The 22,663-nt window shown below is 42.4% G+C and overlaps 1 protein-coding gene across 2 annotated transcripts in view; it reads right to left on the bottom strand.

Moving 5' to 3' along the window:
• Positions 1-22,663, bottom strand: part of MYH10 (myosin heavy chain 10) — a 139,518-nt gene that overhangs the window by 74,298 nt on the left and 42,557 nt on the right. For both annotated transcript variants that reach the window (XM_077833047.1, XM_077833046.1), the window contains exon 5: positions 9,594-9,696. In XM_077833047.1, the coding sequence (XP_077689173.1) occupies positions 9,594-9,696 (103 nt within the window). The remainder of the gene's footprint in view (positions 1-9,593; positions 9,697-22,663) is intronic.

Genomic DNA, 22,663 nt, shown 5'->3' with positions numbered 1-22,663 from the left:
ATTTGCCTTTTCTCCATTTTTTGGAATTGTATATCAAAAAACAATGTTAAGAGAACATTAAGGTTGCAAAATTAAGCCTTCTAAAAAAGTTAACCTGAATTCTGGCATTTCCTATCTGTGATCATATAATGAAAGATCTTTTCCTACAAGATTTGTGTTATTCATTCCACAGAATTGACCTGTGCACCTTCTACCCAGCTAGCCCCAGGTCCCTTTGCCCTCTTCCAACAGTTCCTCACCCATCTGTCCTGTCCCCTCTCCCAGCCTCCAGTTATTCCCTCCACCAGCTCTCAGTCTGCCCCCCCCCCCCTGTGTTCACTGCTGGCACACACTCAATATTGAGAATAAAGGTGCCGGATTTGGAGCCATGGACAGCACAAGGGACAGGCTCCCTGCTTTGAGTTCCGGTGCCTGGCCTGGATACCATTTACAGGGAAAGTCCTGCTTTGCCCCTGCAGCTCTAGGCTGGACCATAGAATTATAGAAATGTAGGGCTGGAAAGGACTTTAAGAGGTCACCTAGTCCACCACCCTGTGCTGAGACAGGATTAAATAAATCGAGAATCACCCTGACAGGCATCTAACTTGTTCTTAAATGCCACCAATGAAAAGGATTCCATGGCCTTTCCAAGTAACCTGTTCTAGTGCTTAACTATCCTTATAGTTAGAAAGTTTTCTTCTAATAACTAACCTAAATCTCCCTTACTGAAAACTAATCAGATTACTTTCTTGTCCTACCCTTGGACATGGAGAACAATTGATCACTGCCCTCTTTATAACAACTTTTTACATATTTAAAGACTGTTACGTTTCCCCTTGGTCTTCTCTTCTCTTGATAATTATTTCAATCTTTCTCCATAGGTCAGGTTTTTTGCCTTTTGTCATTTGTGTTGCTCTCCTCTCTAACTTGTCCACATCTTTCTTAAAGTGCGGGACCCAGAAGTGGACACAGTACTCCAGCTGAGGCCTTGCCAGCACCAGAAACAGTAGAACAGTTACCTCTCATCTTCATCCAATACGACACTCATGTTAATACAACCCAGAATGACATTTGCCTTTATTATAACAGCCCCACACTATTAACTCACTCGATTAGTGGCCTATTATATACACCCAGACCCTTTTCTGCAATACAGCTGCCTAGTCAGCTACTCTCCATTTTGTATTCGAAATTCAATTAAGACAAGTACTACACCTAAGAAGGAAAAATCAAATGCACATTTTATTGATTGCAAACAAATTCTCCAAATCGTCACAGTCATTCTGAATTCTGTTCCTCCAAAGTGCTTGCAACCCCTCCCAGCATGCTCAGCTGCTCCACGGGGATAGTACACATGCAGCCTGGTTACCACTAGGAGCAGTGAGGGGCTGGAGTGTCCTCCATGCAGACTGAATATTCAGAGGTTATTAGGGTGACCAGGTGTCCGGTTTTCGACCAGAACACCCGGTTGAAAAAGGATCCTGGCAGCTCCAGTCAGCACCGCCGACTAGGCAACTAAAAGGTCCAGTCGGCAGTGCTGCGGAGCTAAGGCAGGCTAGTCCCCTACCCGTCCTGAGGCACCACATTGTGTCCCAGAAGCGGACAGCAGGTCCGGCTTATAGCTGGGGGGACCACGGGACTCTGTGCGCTGTGGGGGGGACAGAGCCTGCAGCCAAGAGCAGGGCGCACCGTGGAGCATCCTGACCCGACTCCCCCTCGCTTGGACCTGCTGGCCACTTTCAGGGTGCAGCATGGTGCACTAAGACAGGCAGGCAGCCTGCCTTATCCCCCCTGCTGCACCGCTGACCAGGAGCAACTCAAGGTAAGCTCACATCCCAACCCCCAGCCTTGAGCCCCTCCAAACCCAGAGCCCTTTCCTGCACCCCAAACCCTTTGTCCCCAGCAGCAACCACCAGCCTAGAGCCCATACCCCCTCCAGCACCCCAACCCCCTGCCCCAGCCCAGAGCCCCCTCCCCACAAGCTGAACCCCTTTGCCCCACCCCCAGCCTGGAGCCTCCTCCTGCACCCCAAGCCCCTCATCCTCAGCCCCACAGCCCACCTCCCCAGCTTGAGCCCTTACTCCCTTCTGCACCCCAAACCCCTCATTTCTGGCCCCACCCCAGAGCTCGCACCCCCATTTAGAGCCCTCACCCCTTCCCGTACTCCAACACCTGCCCCAGTGAAAGCGAGTCAGGGTGGGGTAGATCGAGCCACTGAGGGAGGAGGAAAATGTAGTGAGCAGGGGCAGGGCATCAAGGAAGGGGCAGGGCTAAGGTGTTCGGTTTTGTGCAACTGGAAGGTTGGCAACATCAGAGGTTATAGTTGCTGAATTATAAGTCTCTAAACTCTTTGAAAACAAAATCTGTTTCCAGATGCTTGGTAGGAGCTTGCTAGAGCTTCGCCACTATAATATCTGAAAACTCTTATCTGCACTGAGCATGCTCCAGCTTCTCAGCTCCCACATGCTACCAAACTGCACTGTGTGCCATCCCCACAGAGCTACTGAGCATGCTGGAGGTCAGGACTTTTCCTACAACTGCAGCTCCTGGCTGCTGTGTGCTAGGGTAGAGTCAAGTACCAAACAGAGCAGGGAGCCTCTCTCTTCTGTGCTGTCTATGGCCTGTCCTGCTGGTGCTCAGGCAGCACAGAGGAGGAAGGTGACACACAAATGCAGAGAGAACAAGAGCTGGATGGAGTGGGGGGGAGAAGGAGGCTACAAGAAGAGTAGATGGAGACAAAAAGCCAGGGAGAGTAGACTAGTTGGGCAAGGAGACTGCAAGCCAGGGGAGGGAAGAAAAAGAGAAAGAGGAGATCAGGTGAAGATTGGGACTGCGAAAAGGCAGGGGTAGGGAGAAGGCAGGACAACGTACAGGTTGGAGGTGGAATGGGCAGAAGGGTCTGTGCCCACCAGAGCACACTTCGCCAGAGCCTCGAATGGAACCCAAGATTTCAGAGTCTCACTGTTTTTCTGCTGTCAACAAATATCTGTGAAACCCAAAACGCAGAGTATACATTTCATGCCCTTTTGGTGCTGGTCCACAGAGTGGATGACACTGCTGTCATCAGTTACTCCCTTTGCTCAAAGAGCAGGCGTATGTGTGATAGATCTAAAAGGTTCCAACCTGGTGATGAACCATAGGGATTTCAATGACAATACATGATGGAATTTGTTTCTTAAAATCCTAGGTTATTAATCTCTAGGAAATGCCAGAGTTAAGATTGACTGTGCAACTTTAATTCAGCTCCCTTATGCATATGATAAAGTCTTTAATTACATTATCACAAACTAATTTTTCCACAGAGCCCCCGCTGTCTCATTCAGTGCTTAGCTTGGACAGTTCTCACTGAACAAACAGCTATTCAATATTTTGTTTCATCTTTGTTGTGCAACGTGTATCCCCATGCCTTATTTACTGCACACTATTCAAACCCTGCTCTGACCTCAGAATTGACTTCCCTGTACACTTTTTTTTACTGTGCAAATCACTATATTATCTGAGTGTTTCACACAAGAGAGCTAATTTATCTTCACAACACCTCTGAAGTGAGGGGCTCTTACCCCCTTTTTACAGAAAGGGAGCTGAGGCACATAGATTAAGGTACAACGTGTCAAGGGTTTGGATGCCTAATTTGAGACACCTAGGACCTGATTCCTCCCCCCGCCTCCCCAGCATACTTAGCATTATATAGCACGTTATATATTTAAAACACAGCTCCCACTGACTTCAGTTCTCAACACTTCTGCAAATGAGACTCAAGGTCTCAAGCTGGGAATCTGGAAAACGAACACCACAGTTAATGACCACCTATGAAGTGTTTGGTCTATGTGACTTGACTAGCATCACACAGGAACTCGGTGGCAGAGGCAGGGCTAGAACACCATTCTCTAACTCAGAAATGAACTACCTTAACCATGAGACCGTCCTTTCTCTTCCTAAAATCCCCTGATGCATTCACTGCACTCCCAAATTCCTCAAATGAAAGTAGTCTTACAAAAAGCCTCCTTCACTACGTAACCCTGATTCCCCACACTGTGAGTCCATCCTGTGCACTGAATGAGGCAGGGGTCCCATAGAAAAATAGTATGTAGTCATGTAATTAAAAAAAAAAAACATACACCATAATGCATACACACAAGGCAGACAAATTACAGGTTAAGAAGGCATATCCTAAACCATGGAGTGCTCAACTTTGCAATCTCAATGTTATTTTAATGCAGCGTGTGCACACAGGCAAAATATACAGATAAACTGATGAACTCCCTTCCCTTATCTCTTTTCCTATATCTGTCTAGTGCTAGTAATAATAATAGGGCTCAGATTTTCCTAGATGCGATAGCTGATGGATTCCTTCAGCAAGTAGTTGCTGAACCGACTAGAGGGGATGCTATTTTAGATTTGGTCTTGGTGAGTAATGAGGACCTCATAGAGGAAATGGTTGTAGGGGATAATCTTGGCTCAAGTGATCATGAGCTAATTCAGTTCAAACTGAATGGAAGGATTAACAAAAATAAATCTGCAACTAAGGTTTTTGATTTCAAAAGGGCTGACTTTCAAAAATTAAGGAAATTAGTTAGGGAAGTGGATTGGACTGAAGAATTTATGGGTTTAAAGGTAGAGGAGGCCTGGGATTATTTTAAATTAAAGCTGCAGAAGCTATCGGAAGCCTGCATCCCAAGAAAGGGGAAAAAATTCATAGGCAGGAGTTGTAGACCAAGCTGGATGAGCAAGCATCTTAGAGAGGTAATTAAGAAAAAGCAGAAAGCATATAGGGAGTGGAAGAAGGGAGGGATCAGTAAGGCAAGCTACCTTATTGAGGTCAGAATATGTAGGGATAAAGTGAGACAGGCTAAAAGTCAAGTAGAGTTGGACCTTGCAAAGGGAATTAAAACCAATAGTAAAAGGTTCTATAGTCATATAAATAGGAAGAAAACAAAGAAAGAAGAAGTGGGACCGCTAAAAACTGAGGATGGAGTGGAGGTCAAGGATAATCTAGGCATGGCCCAATATCTAAACAAATACTTTGCCTCAGTCTTTAATAAGACTAAAGAGGATCTTAGGGATAATGGTAGCATGATAAATGGGAATGAGGATATGGAGGTAGACATCACCATATCTGAGGTAGAAGCGAAACTCAAACAGCTTAATGGGACTAAATCGGGGGGCCCAGATAATCTTCATCCAAGAATATTAAAAGAATTGGCACAAGAAATTGCAAGCCCATTAGCAAGAATTTTTAATGAATCTGTAAACTCAGGGGTTGTACCGTATGATTGGAGGATTGCTAACATAGTTCCTATTTTTAAGAAAGGGAAAAAAAGTGATCCAAGTAATTATAGGCCTGTTAGTTTGACATCTGTAGTATGCAAGGTCTTGGAAAAAATTTTGAAGGAGAAGGTAGTTAAGGACATTGAAGTCAATGGTAATTGGGACAAAATACAACATGGTTTTACAAAAGGTAGATCGTGCCAAACCAACCTGATCTCCTTCTTTGAGAAAGTAACAGATTTTTTAGATAAAGGAAACACAGTGGATCTAATTTACTTAGATTTTAGTAAGGCGTTTGATACGGTGCCACATGGGGAATTATTAGTTAAATTGGATAAGATGGGCATCAATAGGAATATTGAAAGGTGGATAGGGAATTGGTTAAAGGGGAGACTACAACGGGTCCTACTGAAAGGTGAACTGTCAAGTTGGAAGGAGGTTACCAGTGGAGTTCCTCAGGGATCGGTTTTGGGACCAATCTTATTTAATCTTTTTATTACTGACCTGGGCACAAAAAGTGGGAGTGTGCTAATAAAGTTTGCAGATGATACAAAGCTGGGAGGTATTGCTAATTTAGAGAAGGACAGGGATACCCTACAGGAGGATCTGGATGACCTTGTAAACTGGAGTAATAGGAATAGGATGAAATTTAATAGTGAGAAGTGTAAGGTCATGCATTTAGGGATTAATAACAAGAATTTTAGTTATAAGCTAGGGACGCATCAACTAGAAGTAACGGAGGAGGAAAAGGACCTTGGAGTATTGGTTGATCATAGGATGACTATGAGCTGCCAATGTGATATGGCTGTGAAAAAAGCTAATGTCGTCTTGGGATGCATCAGGAGAGGTATTTCCAGTAGGGATAAGGAGGTTTTAGTACCGTTATATAAGGCACTGGTGAGACCTCACCTGGAGTACTGTGTGCAGTTCTGGTCTCCCATGTTTAAGAAGGATGAATTCAAACTGGAACAGGTACAGAGAAGGGCTACTAGGATGATCCGAGGAATGGAAAACTTGTCTTATGAAAGGAGACTCAGGGAGCTTGGCTTGTTTAGCCTAACTAAAAGAAGGCTGAGGGGAGATATGATTGCTCTCTATAAATATATCAGAGGGATAAATACCAGAGAGGGAGAGGAATTATTTAAACTCAGTACCAATGTGGACACAAGAACAAATGGATATAAACTGGCCACTAGGAAATTTAGATTAGAAATTAGACGAAGGTTTCTAACCATCAGAGGAGTGAAGTTTTGGAATAGCCTTCCGAGGGAAGTAGTGGGGGCAAAAGATCTATCTTGCTTTAAGATTAAACTCGATAAGTTTATGGAGGAGATGGTATGATGGGATAACATGGTTTTGGTAATTAAATATTCATGGTAAATAGGCCCAATGGCCTGTGATGGGTTTTAGATGGGGTAAGATCCAAGTTACCTGGGAAAGAATTTTCTGTAGTATCTGGCTGATGAATCTTGCCCATATGCTCAGGGTTTAGCTGATCGCCATATTTGGGGTCGGGAAGGAATTTTCCTCCAGGGCAGATTGGAAGAGGCCCTGGAGGTTTTTCGCCTTCCTCTGTAGCATGGGGCACGGGTCACTTGCTGGAGGATTCTCTGCTCCTTGAGGTCTTTAAACTACAATTTGAGGACTTCAATAGCACAGATATAGGTGTGAGGTTTTTTTTTGTAGGAGTGGTGGGTGAAATTCTGTGGCTTGCGTTGTGCAGGAGGTCAGACTAGATGATCATAATGGTCCCTTCTGACCTAAATATCTATGAATCTATGAATCTAGTGTAATGCAGCTTCACTCCTGACACCTTGCCTCCAGTTCAGTATAAGCCAATAAAGAACAAGAGTCAAGTGATAAAGCATCAAAGATATGAATGGATTACCATGTACAGTAAAAGTCAGACTCTAGCAAAGTAGCAGTCCCAATATATTTAATACATTTTTTTTAAACACACTTCAGTTACATTAATTTTGAGTGCTTGACTTCACAACACCCAATATTTTTCCTTTAGACTATGTTGTTTTATGCAACCTTGATTCTGCTCCTCTCTTTTATACGTTTTAGGACATGGATTACAAATTGCATCTTCCTACATTTTTCACACAACCCTGCCTCATTTCACTGCTCACAACATAAACTACTTGGTGAATGAAGTAGGTGTTAAAATTTCTTTTGATCCTCATCCTTCATCCATGCCCTTCACCATCCAAAGCTTTACACCTAATAAAAGAATTACTTTCTCCACAGGCTCTTTCATGGCAATTACTGCAATATCCAAGTGCCACACACACTATTAATGAATTTATCCCCTGCAAGATACAAAAGGGGTATTCTCTCATTTTACTAATAGGAACTCAGGCAAAAAGATTAAGATCAAAATTCACAGAGGTGTCCACTAATTTTTGAGTGATTGGGAATGCAACCTGACACCAACAGTATGTCTCCCAGCCCCCGCCCCCAGTATTTAAACATCTTCATAGCACTTCATATATTCAAAGCATTGTACAGATATTTAACTAATCAATCTTCACAGCATCCCTGTGAGAAGTGGGCAATTTCACAGACAGGGAAACAGAGAAAGGAGATGTGACTTGCCTAAAGCCACACTGTACGTCAGTGGCAGAGCCAGGATTGTCCATAATCAAAAACTTTTAAATGAAGTAATTAAGTTTGAGCAATTGTGACATTTTCCCAAAGCAAACCCTAAAAACAAGGAAATAAGTCACATTATACCTCTTAATCATGTCCTAATGCCACCATGGCATGACAAGACTCAAATCACCACAAGGAACTTCCTTCTGCTTGTAACTGACAAAGACATTACACATAACACAGGGAGATTAATGTGCTACACAAACAGTGCCAACTCTGTGGGAGGAACACTCACGGAAAAAAGTTAATGGGTGCTTAGCACCCACCAGCAGCCAGCTCTTCCCCTCCCCCCCCCCCCCCCCGGCACCTCCGGAATCCCAATCAACTCCTCCTCCCTCCTAGCACCTCCCGCCCGCCACAATCAGCTGTTCTGTGGCGGGCAGGAGGCGCAGGGAGGAGTGGGCAGAACTGGTTGGGAAGAGGTAGGTGGAAGGGGGTTTGGGAGAAGTGGCGGGGCAGAGCAGAGTGGGAAGAGTCGGGGCCTGGGGCAGAGCGGAGAGGGGGGTTGAGCACCCCCAGAGCAAGCCAGTGTCTGTGTACACAAAAGCCTTATTAGAAACTCGTGCTCGCACCATAAGCATACAACATATTGCATAATTACCCTGTGCAGAAAGTTAATGGAATATTTGCGCATGTTGGGGTTGTAATTTAGGTTTCCCCACATATAGGGCTTGTTAAAGACTTCAAGAGTCCACATGAACACAGAGCAGCCTCCCCTCTGTTCTCTCATCCCTCACACTGTCCTCCAGATTCTCCTTCTTAACCCTGTCCTGCTGCTACCAATTTTCTTCAGCATTGCTAACTCACGTGTAAATCGCGTGTCATGTAGTTCTGCCTCCTGCTTTCCTGTGATTTTGAGCCTCCATGTGCTCAGGCTTCAAGTCAAGGGACAGGCAGGGGTCTACCGGACAACTTATAATGGGAAATATAACGTCAACAAAACCATAGGGGTTGCTATTGTAAATGGTTCAAGACAGAGACTGCTTTAGATCTTAAGCGCCATACAACCTGTGGTACCACTGCAAAATATAAAGCATGCAAACAGCAATACTTTTGGTAGTGAACCACTTGCCTAGAGTGAAACTGAATAATGGAGTCACTCTGAGTGTACAACTGATGATCTGAAACCCATTTATATACTTTTGATTCTGCACAGCATAAAACCCTTAATCCACTACTGTGCATGTCAGATTTTGCCGAAGTCCAGCAGCTTTCTTTACGTTTTATTGAAAGAATCCAAGTTATAAGGCAGTGAGTTAAGTTTTTCCAGTACCAAGTCATATAAAAACAAAGACATCAATCATAGCAAAGGGCTCAGTTGTTTTACTACCTTTCCCTAACAGTGGGCTTCTAGCTCTCACAATTGCAAAAGCATGGTGTTTATTACACATTGTAATTTTCCACATATCCTGTCAGAGTTTTACAGTATTTGTTTTTAATACTATGAATTAAGCAGTCATGCTTTATTTTCCAAATTACTAATTTCTGTTGCTAGAACACTTTAATGATATCTTAGCTAACAGCCATATCAACTGATATTTATTTTTGATCCTAAAAATTAGTTTTTAATCCTTTTAGCAGTGACAGCACTTTAGGGTATTTAGATACAATAAAGCTTGGCCCTGGAAAAGGGCAAGACAATTGAAAATAAAAAAACAAACAAACCAAAACAAACAAAACACACTTACTGGAATATTATGGTCCTTTCTTCCTTTATGGGAGGAAGCAACATGAGCAAGGTACTGAATAACTTTCTTGGTGTTTTCAGTCTTCCCAGCACCAGATTCACCTCTGCAAGACACATTCACACATTTTTCTCTCAAAATTCAGTTTTAACAAGCATAGTCAGTCTTTCATGGTAACTACCTAATTTCATTTCAGTCTCAGGCTTAGACCACACAATGGTATTTTATTAACTGTCTGAAAGAAAGTGCTAATGTTTAATTTAAGGATGTATGCAGTGTAGCTGCAGACGTGTCTATCCCAGGGATATTAGAGACACAAGGTGGGTGAGGTAATATCTTTTCTTGGACTAACTGCTGTTGGTAAGAAAGAAAAGCTTTCAAGCCACACAGAGCTCTTCTTCAGGTCTTGGAAAAGAACTTCCAACTTCACAGCAAAATGCATTTTCCTTTCCCAAAATGGAAGAAGAGTTGTGTGGCTCAAAAGCTTGTCTCTCTCATCAGCAGAAATTGGTCCAATAAGACATATTACCTCACCCATCTGGTCTCTAAAGTTTAAGGAAGCCAATAAGGAATCTGTCAGTTTAAATAGCTTTGTTATCCAAAAGGTCTCCCATGCATATCATTTAATTATTGGTACAATGCCAAGTATGCTTATTATGTATCAAGCATACTTTTTATCATAATTCTTTACCACCAACAATTAACAACAAACCCTAATCTTCAATTCTTGCATGAAACAAGTGTTCTTACCTCTTCTTTAAAGGCTAAGAAACTGAAGCAGAGAAATTGACTTGACCAAGGCCACGGACTGAATTTCTTAGAATAATGAAAATATAAACACAATGCCATAATGGCACTTCGTGCTCGAGGTGCCAGACTTTCAGAAACGCTAAGCTCCCACACATCCCAGTGAAGTCCATGGGACTGCAAGTGCTCAGCACTTTTGAAAGTCAGGCCCTAGGAGCATTAGCAGTAGAATAAATCTTAACAAATTGTACCATAATCAGATTCTTGGCTAGGCTGAAGCATATCTAGGGTTGCAAGGAATATACACGTATTACACTTTTAATTTTATTGCTGTGAACAGGTACAATGCACATATTCATTAAGATAACATGCATTATTTTAATGAATGCTCAGCTAGGTTTAAAGTAGGATATGTCTGACTTATTTCAAGATGTGTCTGTAGGACACAAAGCTGTAAACTGATTTTTCCAAGGGAGATATTTATTAAAGCTATATTTTCTTCACATGAAGCGGGACTGACACCACAAGGTTATTTCATAGCCGTAATTTAGTTTTCAGACAATTCTACATTATAAATCTATTGATGCATCTTTTAGTAACTCACTAAAACTTAGCTATGATTTGGTAGCGGAGTTAAGTGGGAAGATATTGCTGTTTGTGTTTATGAAGCATATGAAATTAAGAAGGTTCTATTACTTTGAATTACACTGAAAAAGTGAAATTTTCTCCCATTGTTAAATATTCATTTTAGAAATAAATCTTCACGTAGTTAACCATGGAACCATTTCAAGCCTGCTAGGATGTCAGTTCAGTCAATTGCCATTTCTGTTACAAATAGTCTAACTGAAAACGTGTGTGTGTGCAGTATGGATTAACAACTTTTGCAGTTGAAGTTTCCAAGGCAACACTTCCCTCCATTGCACGATATATACACACTAGATTTAGTAGTTGTCCAAAATTTGCTTTCTTGACATCTAATACCTTTGGAATGGTATGTTTTGTGAAATTCAGACAGCTGAAGTTTTCCTGTTCTCACATTTCAATTAACTGTTCTGTTTTTGCCAAGACGAAGTGTAGTATTTTAAAACTGATTCAGTTTTATAAGGGAGGATTGTGATGCTGACAGACCAAGTGCCAGTTCATTCCAAGGCCCCTAAGGGTATGTCTACACTACGGAATAAGGTCGAATTTATAGAAGTCGGTTTTTTAGAAATCGGTTTTATATATTCGAGTGTGTGTGTCCCCACAGAAAATGCTCTAAGTCGAAATTTAAGGGCTTCATCGTGTGGACGGGTGCAGGTTTACATCGATTTAATGCTGCTAAATTGGACCTAAAGTCCTAGTGTAGACCAGGGCTAAGCCTCACTGAGAACTGATAAACCCATACTGGAAAACAGTCTGGCTCACATGTGCATCAGTATTATAAAAACAGGTATTAGATTTATTAAAAAAAAAGGTAGGTTTAGACTTTATGAAATGTTTGTAAATTGCTGCATGCATTAATCTTACCTACAACAGCTGTATCCCATGTTACAAGGTAATATTTAAGAGTTTGCTCTGTAACTGTAAAAAAGTGTTTGCTCTAAAACTACCAGGAGAGAAGCATTACCAAGTACGAAATACTAGTTGACCATAAGAGGTGTCATCTTCTACCCAACAAAAGAAGGCCCATAGACACCAGAGGAACCATTGTGGAACATCAGTGGACAAAAGACTGTTGATTGCTCCCCCACACCCATGAAGAGGAGACATCCATGAGCACTCATCCCATCAGCTTGAACTCTGGGGGAAGGGAATAAAAATCCCTGTCAAGAAGCTATTGTTATCTCTATACTGATTGAGCTTTGAAGGGCAAAGATTTCTAAGCATAATCAAGAGTTCTCCAGTGCTTTGCCTGGGTTAGCACTAAAGGACATACAGAGCTTTGTATTTATAGAAGCTTCTATTACCTTTTGGAACCCAACTCATTTGTGCATGTACTTTTACCAGCTTTAATCTTGTCAATAAGGTCTGGTCTACATTACAGAGTTAGAGCGATGAAGGCAGTTTTTGTCAACCTAACCATGGCAGTGTCTACACCTAAATTTCGCTCCCACTGATGTAATTACCCCTCTATACAGACCTTCATGAGTGGCACAGAGTCCAGATCGATGTAGTTAGGTCCATCCAGAGTCACTGTAGCCACCGCATTGCTTATGTAAACTGCTACTGGCTTTCAGGAGCTGTCCCACAATGCCCCACACTGACCATACAATCAATCAATACAAGCACTCCTGGTGAGGATGCACATCGTCAACGGAAGGAGCGAAGTGTAAACATGGGGTACAGATGTGGGGACCTGCATGAAAGATCCCCTAAGCTTATTTCTACCAGCTTAGGTTAAAAGCTTCCCCAAGCCACAAACCCTTTCCTTGTCCTTTAATGGTATTGCTGCCACCACCAAGTGATTTAGACCAGAATTCAGGAAAAGGGCCACTTGGAGTCCCTATTTCCCCAAACCCCTTTTTCCCGGGGAGGCTTGAGAATAATATACTAACCAATTAGTACAATGTGAGCACAGACCAGACCCCTTGGTTTTTAGGGCACTAAAAATTAATCAGGTTCTTAAAAGAATAATTTTATTTAAAAAAAAAAAAAAGTAAAAAAAAAAAAAATCACACCTGCAAAAATCAGGATGGAAGGTAACTTTACAGGGTAATAAAGATTTAAAACACAGGAGGATTCCCCTCTAGGCTCAGCTTCAAAGTTACAAAAAACAGGAATAAAACTTCCTCTGAGCATAGGGAAAATTTACAACCTAAAACACAAGACAATTTAACGCATTTCTTTGCCTTTACTTACAATTTTTGTAATTTTATATGTATCATTTCAGGTATGTTTTCAAAAGATGATTTACCTGCTTGGTCTCTCTCTCTGTCCAGAGAGAGTACACGTACACACACATACACAGATTTGAAAGTATCTTCTTTCCTTATTGGTCCTTTTGGTCAGGTGCCAACCAGGTTATTTGAGCTTCTTAACCCCTTACAGGTAAAGTGATTCTGTACCTCTGGCCAGGAAAGATTTTATGTTACTGCATACATAAAGGTTGTTACCCTTCCCTTTATATTTACGACAGATGCACATCGCCAACAGAAGGAGCAAAGTGTAAACATGCACAAGCAATGTAATTATTGCTGAGGCTGTACGACAACGTAAGTTAGGTTGACTTAATTTTGTCTTGTAGTCCTGGCCTAAAACCCTTATTTCTTCTCCTTAGTTAATAAATCTTTAGTTGGCTTATTATAGGATTGGCTACAAGTTGTCTTTGATTTGAGATCTGCAGAGCAATTGACCAGGGGTAAGTGAATGGTCCTTTTAGGACTGAGAGTAACCCGATTATTATGGTGATTTTTGGTGTAAGGGACCATCTATCACAAAGGCAAGGTTGCCCAGGTGGCAACACAGACAGATGCCAAGAGTTCAGGGTCCTTGAAACCTGCTTAATAAGTTGGTCATTGTCTTTGGCATGAAAACAGCCTGAGAAGGAATAAATCTATGGAGCTGGTTATGAAGAAGATTCTCTTTTGAGGACCAGCTATTTAATAATGGGGCTTGACCGCAAGTATCAGTGCGGTCTTGTCACCAAATAAGCAACCTTGAGACTGTTTTGAGGTTCATGTGCCCTTTGAAAGTTAGAATTTAGGCTGGACCTCTTTTATAGCTAAGCAATATTCCAAACTGGCTCAGAGGATGCCTCTCTTAAGAGTCACAGGGTAAAACATGGCATGGGCAAATATGAAGTCATCTGGGGTATGTCCTTGGCACAGCCACAACTTTCCTCTCCCTAATTAGCATTTCTCTTTCTGTATCTATGAAGTATCAGTACTATGAATGGGGTTATAAAAGACAAGATGGGGAGATACTAGATTCAGTGAGTTATCTTTAATATTCTTAAACGTGCTTAATTCTATAAAACTGACATGTTCCTAGAGGAAGACTTTGTATACTAAACCAAACTTTTATATTCTGAATCAATATTAGAATTTATTGTTACCTCAGAAGAGAGGCTAAGAGTTTTTTCTTTTTTTAAAAAATTCAATGAAGGGCACATTTAATATTTCTAATCTTTGAATGGAAATTGAATTGGTAGAAAAGATTGAAAGTAGTTCAAAGAAAATTTAGCTAAATTTTAAAGAATCCACTCTAGCGATCTAGTGAGCAGTTTTGTGGGGAGTGAGTACAATTATATTCCATAGGTCCAGATCTAAAAGGAAATTATACACAGCCTTTTTAGAAATACAATCCACAAATCAACAAGTTCTTATAAAAGCCTGTACATCTCATAAAGCACATGAGGCCAAAAGCTTGGAGTTTATGATGTATTCCTTTGGCTAAAAGTCTTAAAAATATGCAGAGTGAGTATTTCCTGCTGGATACGAACTCTACTGTCATGTACTCTACTAGAAGAGGAATCAGAAGATTTAGGAGATTTTATTCCTATAAATAAAAAGGATGTAAACATCTGCATACTTCAGCTCCCCCCCCCCCCCCAAGAGTGCAAATGCATGAATTATGAACTGCCCAAACAAGGTAAACTTTTAGAAATGATTATATACAATATTTGTGAAGTGGAAGGACAGTATATAATGAAGTCAGATCAGCCTTTTAAAAAATACCTGGTTTTAAATACACGCCAATCATTAGGTTACCACAGAAATGGTAATTTAAAACCCTTATGGAAAATCCTGGGCCTAGTGAAGTCAACAATGAGAGCCTTGCCACTGAGTTCAACAGGGACAGGATTTCACCCCTTGTCCTTAAATCTCAGTTCCACTCATTGTATTAGAAGTGGGACCCACTCTCTCCCAGAGTTTTATGAAAGCAGATGCAAACAAACAGCAACTCTGATTATCGGCTCCAAGCGATTGCTGAGCAATGTGCCTACTTTGACTAATCTGACAAATGTATCTTTGTTACTATAATAGACAGTCAAATCCTCCAACTGAGGAGCGGATGTCTCTGTTCCCTTACTATCATCTTAAAAAAAAAAAAAAAATCTATGTTACATGGCTGGGCTAAGACCACTGGTCAAACAGATTTATTTACTGACAAATGCATAGAACATCTAGAATTCAGCTCCTTCAAGAGAGTGGCTCTGTCCTTCTAGTGACAGAACTGTTAGAACACATTTCTCCTGTTTTGAAGTTGTTGCTGCGGCTGCCTGAACAATTTATACTGAAGCACTTCAGATTAGCTCCTTTAACCCATCAACTCATGATCAGAACAGTTTGTCATAATCAGAGGTTATTTGTTCTACTCCAGCTAGGATTCAGAGAGTGAAAGCAAAGAAATGTTACTTGGCACTCCAGTGCTTGATTTTTCCGCCTATCAAGCCTCAAGCTCCCTAGTCTGATCTTTGAAGGCAAACCTAACCAAACAGATTTTAAAAGCCGACAATTTTACTTTGTGGGGGCACAATACAAAGACAAGACGTTACTGTGAATAATACATTTTTCCCCCTTATGCTATAAAGGGTCCCTGTGTAATCTGCAACTGGCTTGACTGAAATTCTGCATTGTGGGCTACAGCAGCACCCAAGAGTTCCCAACTGAGATCCCAATCTCATTACACAAGGTACTGTACGTACATGTAGTAAGAGGTAGTCCCTTCCCTGAAGGGCTTACAATCTAAGAGGGCAAGACAGACAAGGTAAGTAGTTACTTGCCCAAGGCAACACAGCAGATGATAGAATTAAGGATAGATCCCAGATCTTTTGACTCCCAGTCTGGTGCCATATATATTAGACTATTCTGCCTTAATTTTGCCAATATTTCAGACTCCATGGCAGATTCATATTTAATTTAAACTTCCTTTAAAAAGGTAAATTAAGTGAATCATGCAATTCTCTCATAGTGCAAAACACCACAGAGTCACATCCCACTGAACAGTAAACACAAAACACACAGGAATCTCTGGCCAGCAATCTTCCTCCATGTTTTGTGGTTTTCACACTGCCTTGAAGTGCGCCATACCGCATCCTGTCCTGTCAGCCAAATTGTTGAACCCACCGATCCCTGCAAACCTTGCTTCGGTATCTTCCTCCGCTCATCAAATCCATGTGTCCCACAAACTGAAGTTTTCTTCATCTGATTATCCTGATATTAGGTATCACTTTGGTTATGTTGTAAATTCAGGTGATCACCTCCTCCTCAGCCACATGCAAAGTGTAACTAACTCTCAGCAATCACCTCTAGCATTTCCATTTGAAGGCAGAATGCCTCTTAATGTCCTGTTTCCTTAACGTTCATGACTCACATGCATACAGCAAGATGCTGAAGAAGAGACTGCAGAAGTTTCATTTTACACTTCATGGTAATAACCTTTGCTTCTCCAGATGCAGCTATGGCACTAAAGCAGCAGTCAAGTCCAATTCTACATTAGATTTCTAAGGGAAGTTTGGTGTCCCTTGTAGTCGTATTACTCAGACATTTGCAGTGCTCAATGTATTCCATTGCCTCCTGAGATCTGGATAGGAATATTTTCACCTTTTCAACAGATTTAGAGGTCACCATTATCTGTGTGTGATATCTTCAGATCTAACTTCACTGCTTCCACTACCACCCTTTCTAGCCATTTTTCCACCTCTTTCTGTGACAATCCAATTGGTCAATATCACTAGGTTTCCATCAGTGGCTCTTCTTAAGAGTTCTCTAAGAAAACAAGTGAAGAAGCCTGGTGATAATATGGAGCCCTGAAATTTATCCTCAAGTCAAAGCAACTACTTTGATCATGCCCAAAAGAGACACCAAAACTGTCACACTTCCATCGAGATTTTGTATCAGCCTTACTACATTTTCACCAACTCCAACCAGCTGCAAGATTGCCTAAAGACTTTTGGCCCATATGTATCAAATGCCTCAGCAAAATTCACAGACATGGACCACCTTCCCATCATTCTCCAACACTTTCTTTGACTGCACATGGAGACTCAGTATTTGCTCCACTATGCCGTTTTGGGGCTTAAATCCAATTTATTCTTAAGTCAGAAAATTCTATCTCTGGGCACAATTCTCTTCAGGATGACGTACAGTAATATTGTGCTAGTGTGTATTAGTAACAAAATTGTGCAGTAAATTTCCACAAACAGCCAGGTTCCCTTATTATAAATAGGAACCACCAGGAACTGGATCTTGGGATATCTTCTGGTTTCAGCCTATCTGCAGCCTGTGGAAGCAACACTACTTCGGCCTACAGTGTTCATATTTTCAGGGTTCTTTTAGCAACATTTTAAATGCTAAGTTAAAAAAAAAAAACGAACAAAAAATGCTTGGCTTTTGGAGCACAATTCTGTGGCAAGACCTTTAACTGTGGAATCACAGAATAAGTGGGGCCACAAATACAGTAGTAAATAGTAAGAAGCTTCTTTGAAGAAAGGAAGACCATTAGCAGAAATTCTGGAGAGGTAATTGTGGAATGCACACCTAGAGAGGTTAGACTACTCTACCTGAACTGAAAGCTAGCTCAACAGCAAAAAACAAAGCTTGATTAAAAACCCACAAAGACAACCAAAAACCAAGGATCTGAGAGATTTAAAGTTTATCATGCTCTCAAATATGCAGCTCACCCAATCACCCATTGAATTTCCACTCCTAGGGATATGGCCTTATAGATGTCCCAGCTATTCATTAAGTAGTGGTCCCCAAATTGTGGGGTGCATCTCCCCACTGGGGGCAGAGAGGGGCTGAAAGAGTGGCACTCCCTCCCCACCTGCCATGCTTCCAGCCCTGCTCTGCCCCCAGCCTTGCTCCGCCTGCAACCCCAATCAGCTCCCAGTCCTGCTCCACCTCCGGGCAGATCCACCCCCAGTCCACTCCAGCCCCTGCTCCACCCCCAGCCCAGCCCCGCCTCATTTCCTCTCCACCCCCAGCTCAGCTCTGCCTCCAGCTCAAGCTCTGTAGCTGAGGAAGCCCTAGCTGTTCAGTAATGCAGGGGGGCGGGGGGAGCGACGACATGACACCACACAGATTCCATTAATGGTAAGGAGGGCTGTCAAATACAAAGGGAAGGGTAACCACCTTTCTGTATACAGTGCTATAAAATCCCTCCTGGCCAGAGGCAACATCCTGTTACCTGTAAAGGGTTAAGAAGCTCAACCAACCTGGATGGCACCTAACCCAAAACCCAAAGGACCAATAAGGGGAGAAGATGCTTTCAAATCGGGGGGGGGGGGGGGTCAGGGTAATCTGAATACCCTGTAAAGTACTTTCCATCCTGATTTTACAGAGATGATTTTTACCCCTTTTTTTTTTTTTTTTTTTTAAATAAAATCCTTCTTTTAAGAACCTGACTCATTTTTCCATTGTTCCAAGATCTAGGGGTTTGGGTCTTTGATTATTTTGTAACCAATTGGTTAGGACATTATTCTCAAGCCTCCCCCGGGGGGGGGGGGGGCAGGGGTTGTAGGGCTTGGGGGGATATTTTGGGGGAAGACGTCTCCAAGTGGTCTCTTTCCCTGTTCTGCGTTTAAAACGCTTGGTGGTGGCAGCATACTGTTCAAAGACAAGGCAAAGTTTGTATCTTGGGGAAGTTTTTAACCTAAGCTTGTAAGAATAAGCCTAGGGGGGTCTTCCATGCGGGTCCCCACATCTGTACCCTAGAGTTCAGAGTGGGGAAGGAACCCTGATAGGGCACAACTAGAAAAGTTTGCACACCACTGCATTAATGTCATGCTGGTGCAGGGGGGACCTTGCTGACTCTCACTGCTTGACCACATGTGTGTACTACAGTGCTACATTAAGATTTAGGTCAGACAGCAATCAGTTCTAGAACTGACACCCCAAAACAGCCTTAGTGCTTAGTGGAGGGCTTCCCCCCTCATCAGTTTCTCTGCTGCAAAGTAATAAAGTACCATTTAGTTAAGATAGGCAGCTGAATGAGCAGTGTTGGGGGGGGGGGGGGGGGGCTGCGTCACAGCCATGTTAAGGTTGCCCAACGCTTCCCGCTGCAAGCTATTTCAATTGCTTTTAACTTTGCCAGACTAACCACTCAGACTGAAGTTCCCCATGCTAGATGCCTGCCTCAGACCAAATTTTGTAAAAAGTTTCAGACAAAACCGTGCTGCTGTTCCTCAGAATCACCAAAACTGGGACAAGAACAAGCTCGCCTGGAAGCAAGAGGCTCTTCTAGCAGCTAGACCCACTGCAAGAGGAAGGATGACCAGTGCTGCTTGCTACCTGCTCTTTTGCAGGTTTCTTCTCAGTCACAAGGTTCCCCAGAAAATATAGGAATACCACTTCACTCTGAAACACTGAGGATAGGAAGCACCTTACATCAGAGACGATGGGATCCCTTATATATTAGGCACCAAAAGCACATGGATGCATGTGCCTAAAGTCTGCTGGTCGGTAAAGTAGCTACAGAAACAACTGCAGTCACAGGTGCTTCTTTAGTGGTGGTTTTGCAGAATAAGCTTCCTTGCTAGCTCCTATCAGAGAAATAACTGGGTGGATCCTTCACCTTCTAGAAACAATTGGAGTAGAATTCAGAAAGCAAGGCCTGTAGATAAAGGATCATCATAACTACCTGCCTACACCTGCTGGAAAGTGAGAGGTACACCCAAGTATCTGGACTGGTTCAGAAAATCCAAGAATTGGTTTTACTATTTATATACTATTTATAGTTCTCCATTTCATCTTTTCACACCAGTTGTCAGGGGAATGTTACGAAGCTGGAACCCAGCCAGAGGTTGTATACTGAAATGCTTGGTATTTGCTGCTGTTGTCATTTTAGAAGCAAACTCAGTTTCTTCTCCATCCCACCACTCCCATCTGAAGCCAATTCAGATTATATACCCTTTTATGGTTTCATGCATCTGTAAAATGACCACTTATCAAGCCTAGTCACCATTTTCAAGGGAATACCATAAGCTTGTGGTAAGGTTCTCAAATTTAGAATGCCAGCAAAGCTTAACTTATGCGTTCATATTTTAAACACCAACAGAGTCCTACAGCTAAAAACAACAAGTCTAGGAGAGGCTTGAACATTTCTCACAGAACCCTAGTATCCCATATTAGGGATTTCTTCATCTCAGTCACCAGTCTGGAACAGATTGGCGCACACACCCATTTAACCATAATAGGCAGCAGCAACAGTACAAGAAGTTTTGTCACCTTCCTTAAACTCAAGCATCTGGTATTTCCTTGCAAGAGGAAAAGCTACTACAGTCCTCATTTGAGGCCCACATTTCCTGTTTCAATGTGTATTTACATTTTAGGGTGCTATTACATTAGTATAAATTACTACTATTTCTCAGCAACAGTGATGCTGACGTTGGGGCAGTGTGTTTATAACACTGGTAGTTACCAAAGACATATTGCCTACCATTTCTGATTAGTACTTAGTGCTCGTAGCAACAGTGCATTTGCACCATTGCCAGAAAACAGGTACTGATTTTCCTAAACTAGACAAACCCAGGAGTCTAACATCACTATGATCCCCCATTAATCACTGGCATTTTTAAACCAACTGGGGGATGCTATAAATGGATAGATACAAGATAACTGACAACTCTCGGGAGCAAGTTTTATTTATTTAACAATCCAAGGGAACTGAACTAAAAATTCCAACCAGCACTAGAGATCCCCAGGTCCCTTTGAATCATTTACCCTCCCAAGAATGACCTACCTACCTGCAGGCAAAATTGTGTCCAGTATGCAATGGAAGGTGGAATTAGAAGAACTCCATAGCTGCCATTAGAAATCTTGTCCACTGAATCATCCTATTCCACCTACACCAAGGATGAAATCATATATCCAAATAGCACCCAAAACCTTAGATTTTAAATGTGGGACAACAGAAAGCGAGAGACTGGTTAGAACTTCACACGCAAATCAATCTTCAATGGTCTTTTCCTTGGCAGCACACTAGCTTTAAGGGCTATTTTTTGGGCAACGGGAAGGTTGAAGTTTGTCCACATTGGGAAAAGCCATTTGCAGTTCTCAAAGTCAAACAACTCTTGAGATTTCTCTGATTGGATGTCTCTCTCTCTCTCTCTCTCTCTCTCTCTCAAATCTTATAAGGGGCTTTTGGAATGACAAAGTCATTTGGTGCCAAAGACACCACTTTGTGAGGTGATGATGAGAGGTCCTTTAGTGGCAAGGCAGGTCACTGGTGTTGCTTAGCCCCTACATCTGGTTCTTCCGATCTGCAATAGGTGGTCTGGCCAGAGAAGATGGCTAAAGTGACCTCTTTTGAGCGTGGAGATTGACTCTTAACCGATTGAGATGTCAGACCCCCATAAGCCCAGTAGGGCCACAGCAGCATAAGGTAGGGATATGGTTCAATAGCTTGACATTGGCCAGTCCAACGGCATTCCTGTCAGGGGGGATTTTCAGTCCTGTATGGCAGGCTTCTGTGGCACCATAGAGAATAGGGTTCCCTGCTTCAGGATTGGGAGAACACATGCGATAGAGAGACTGACTTCCTCTCTGGGCAGTGCACTCTCAGTACAGATAAATACCTCTGTGCCAGTCACTGTCCCGGCTCACTTAGAGGCACACTGTCTGTTATAGAGCTCAATGCAGAGAGGTGCAATCCCAGTTCTGGGACTGGTGCCAGAGAAGTATTCCTCTGTGCTGTAGGCTGCCTTTCTTCACCAGCCTTTGCCACTATGTGGGGCTTGGTGGATCTGTATCCAGAGGGTTTTCAAGATCAAAACTTTGTGTTATGATAATGAGTTCCATTCGGAGTCTCAGCCTCCGTTTGGAGTGGCCCCTCTTAGTCCCAGATTTTGGTAGCAGAAGTGTTTCTGTCCTCTTTGGTACCAATATCTGTGAAGCCATGTGATCTGCTTCATCACCGGGGCATATGTGCTGGTGCCAGGCCTTTCTTTGGCAGTCTTCTCTGCTGTGATCTGGTCTTTGGGGGTCACTTGTCTGCTAGATTGAGCACTGGATAAAGTTGGGTTTTCTGCTGTTGGGTGACAGGTGTTAGTCTCGTCAAGAACTAAAGAGACTTTAAATAGATTGCCCCTAGAGGAGGAAGTTTAGTTTAGTTGCACAGTTTGTGCATACCCAAAGAGAATTATAGGCATAACAAACATCAATTCATTATATGGGACTGTTCTAAACAAGTGAGAAATTAGTCCATATTTTGAGGGATTTGTCCATCACCAGACCTGAAGGGCCTGAAACCCGCAGGTTTCAAATCCACCATGTTAAGGAGTCCAGGGGGAGAGGGGTGTCTGGCAGCCAATATTCAGTTCAGACAGGCATCACATCAGCAGAGCAGAGAAGTTTTGAAAAATTTTTGAGGCATTGAGAGATTTAGTTGGAGCTAAGAACTAC

Source organism: Eretmochelys imbricata, chromosome 14 (assembly GCF_965152235.1).
Source record: "Eretmochelys imbricata isolate rEreImb1 chromosome 14, rEreImb1.hap1, whole genome shotgun sequence".
NCBI lineage: Eukaryota > Metazoa > Chordata > Testudines > Cheloniidae > Eretmochelys > Eretmochelys imbricata.
This window is presented reverse-complemented; position numbering and strand designations above follow the sequence as displayed.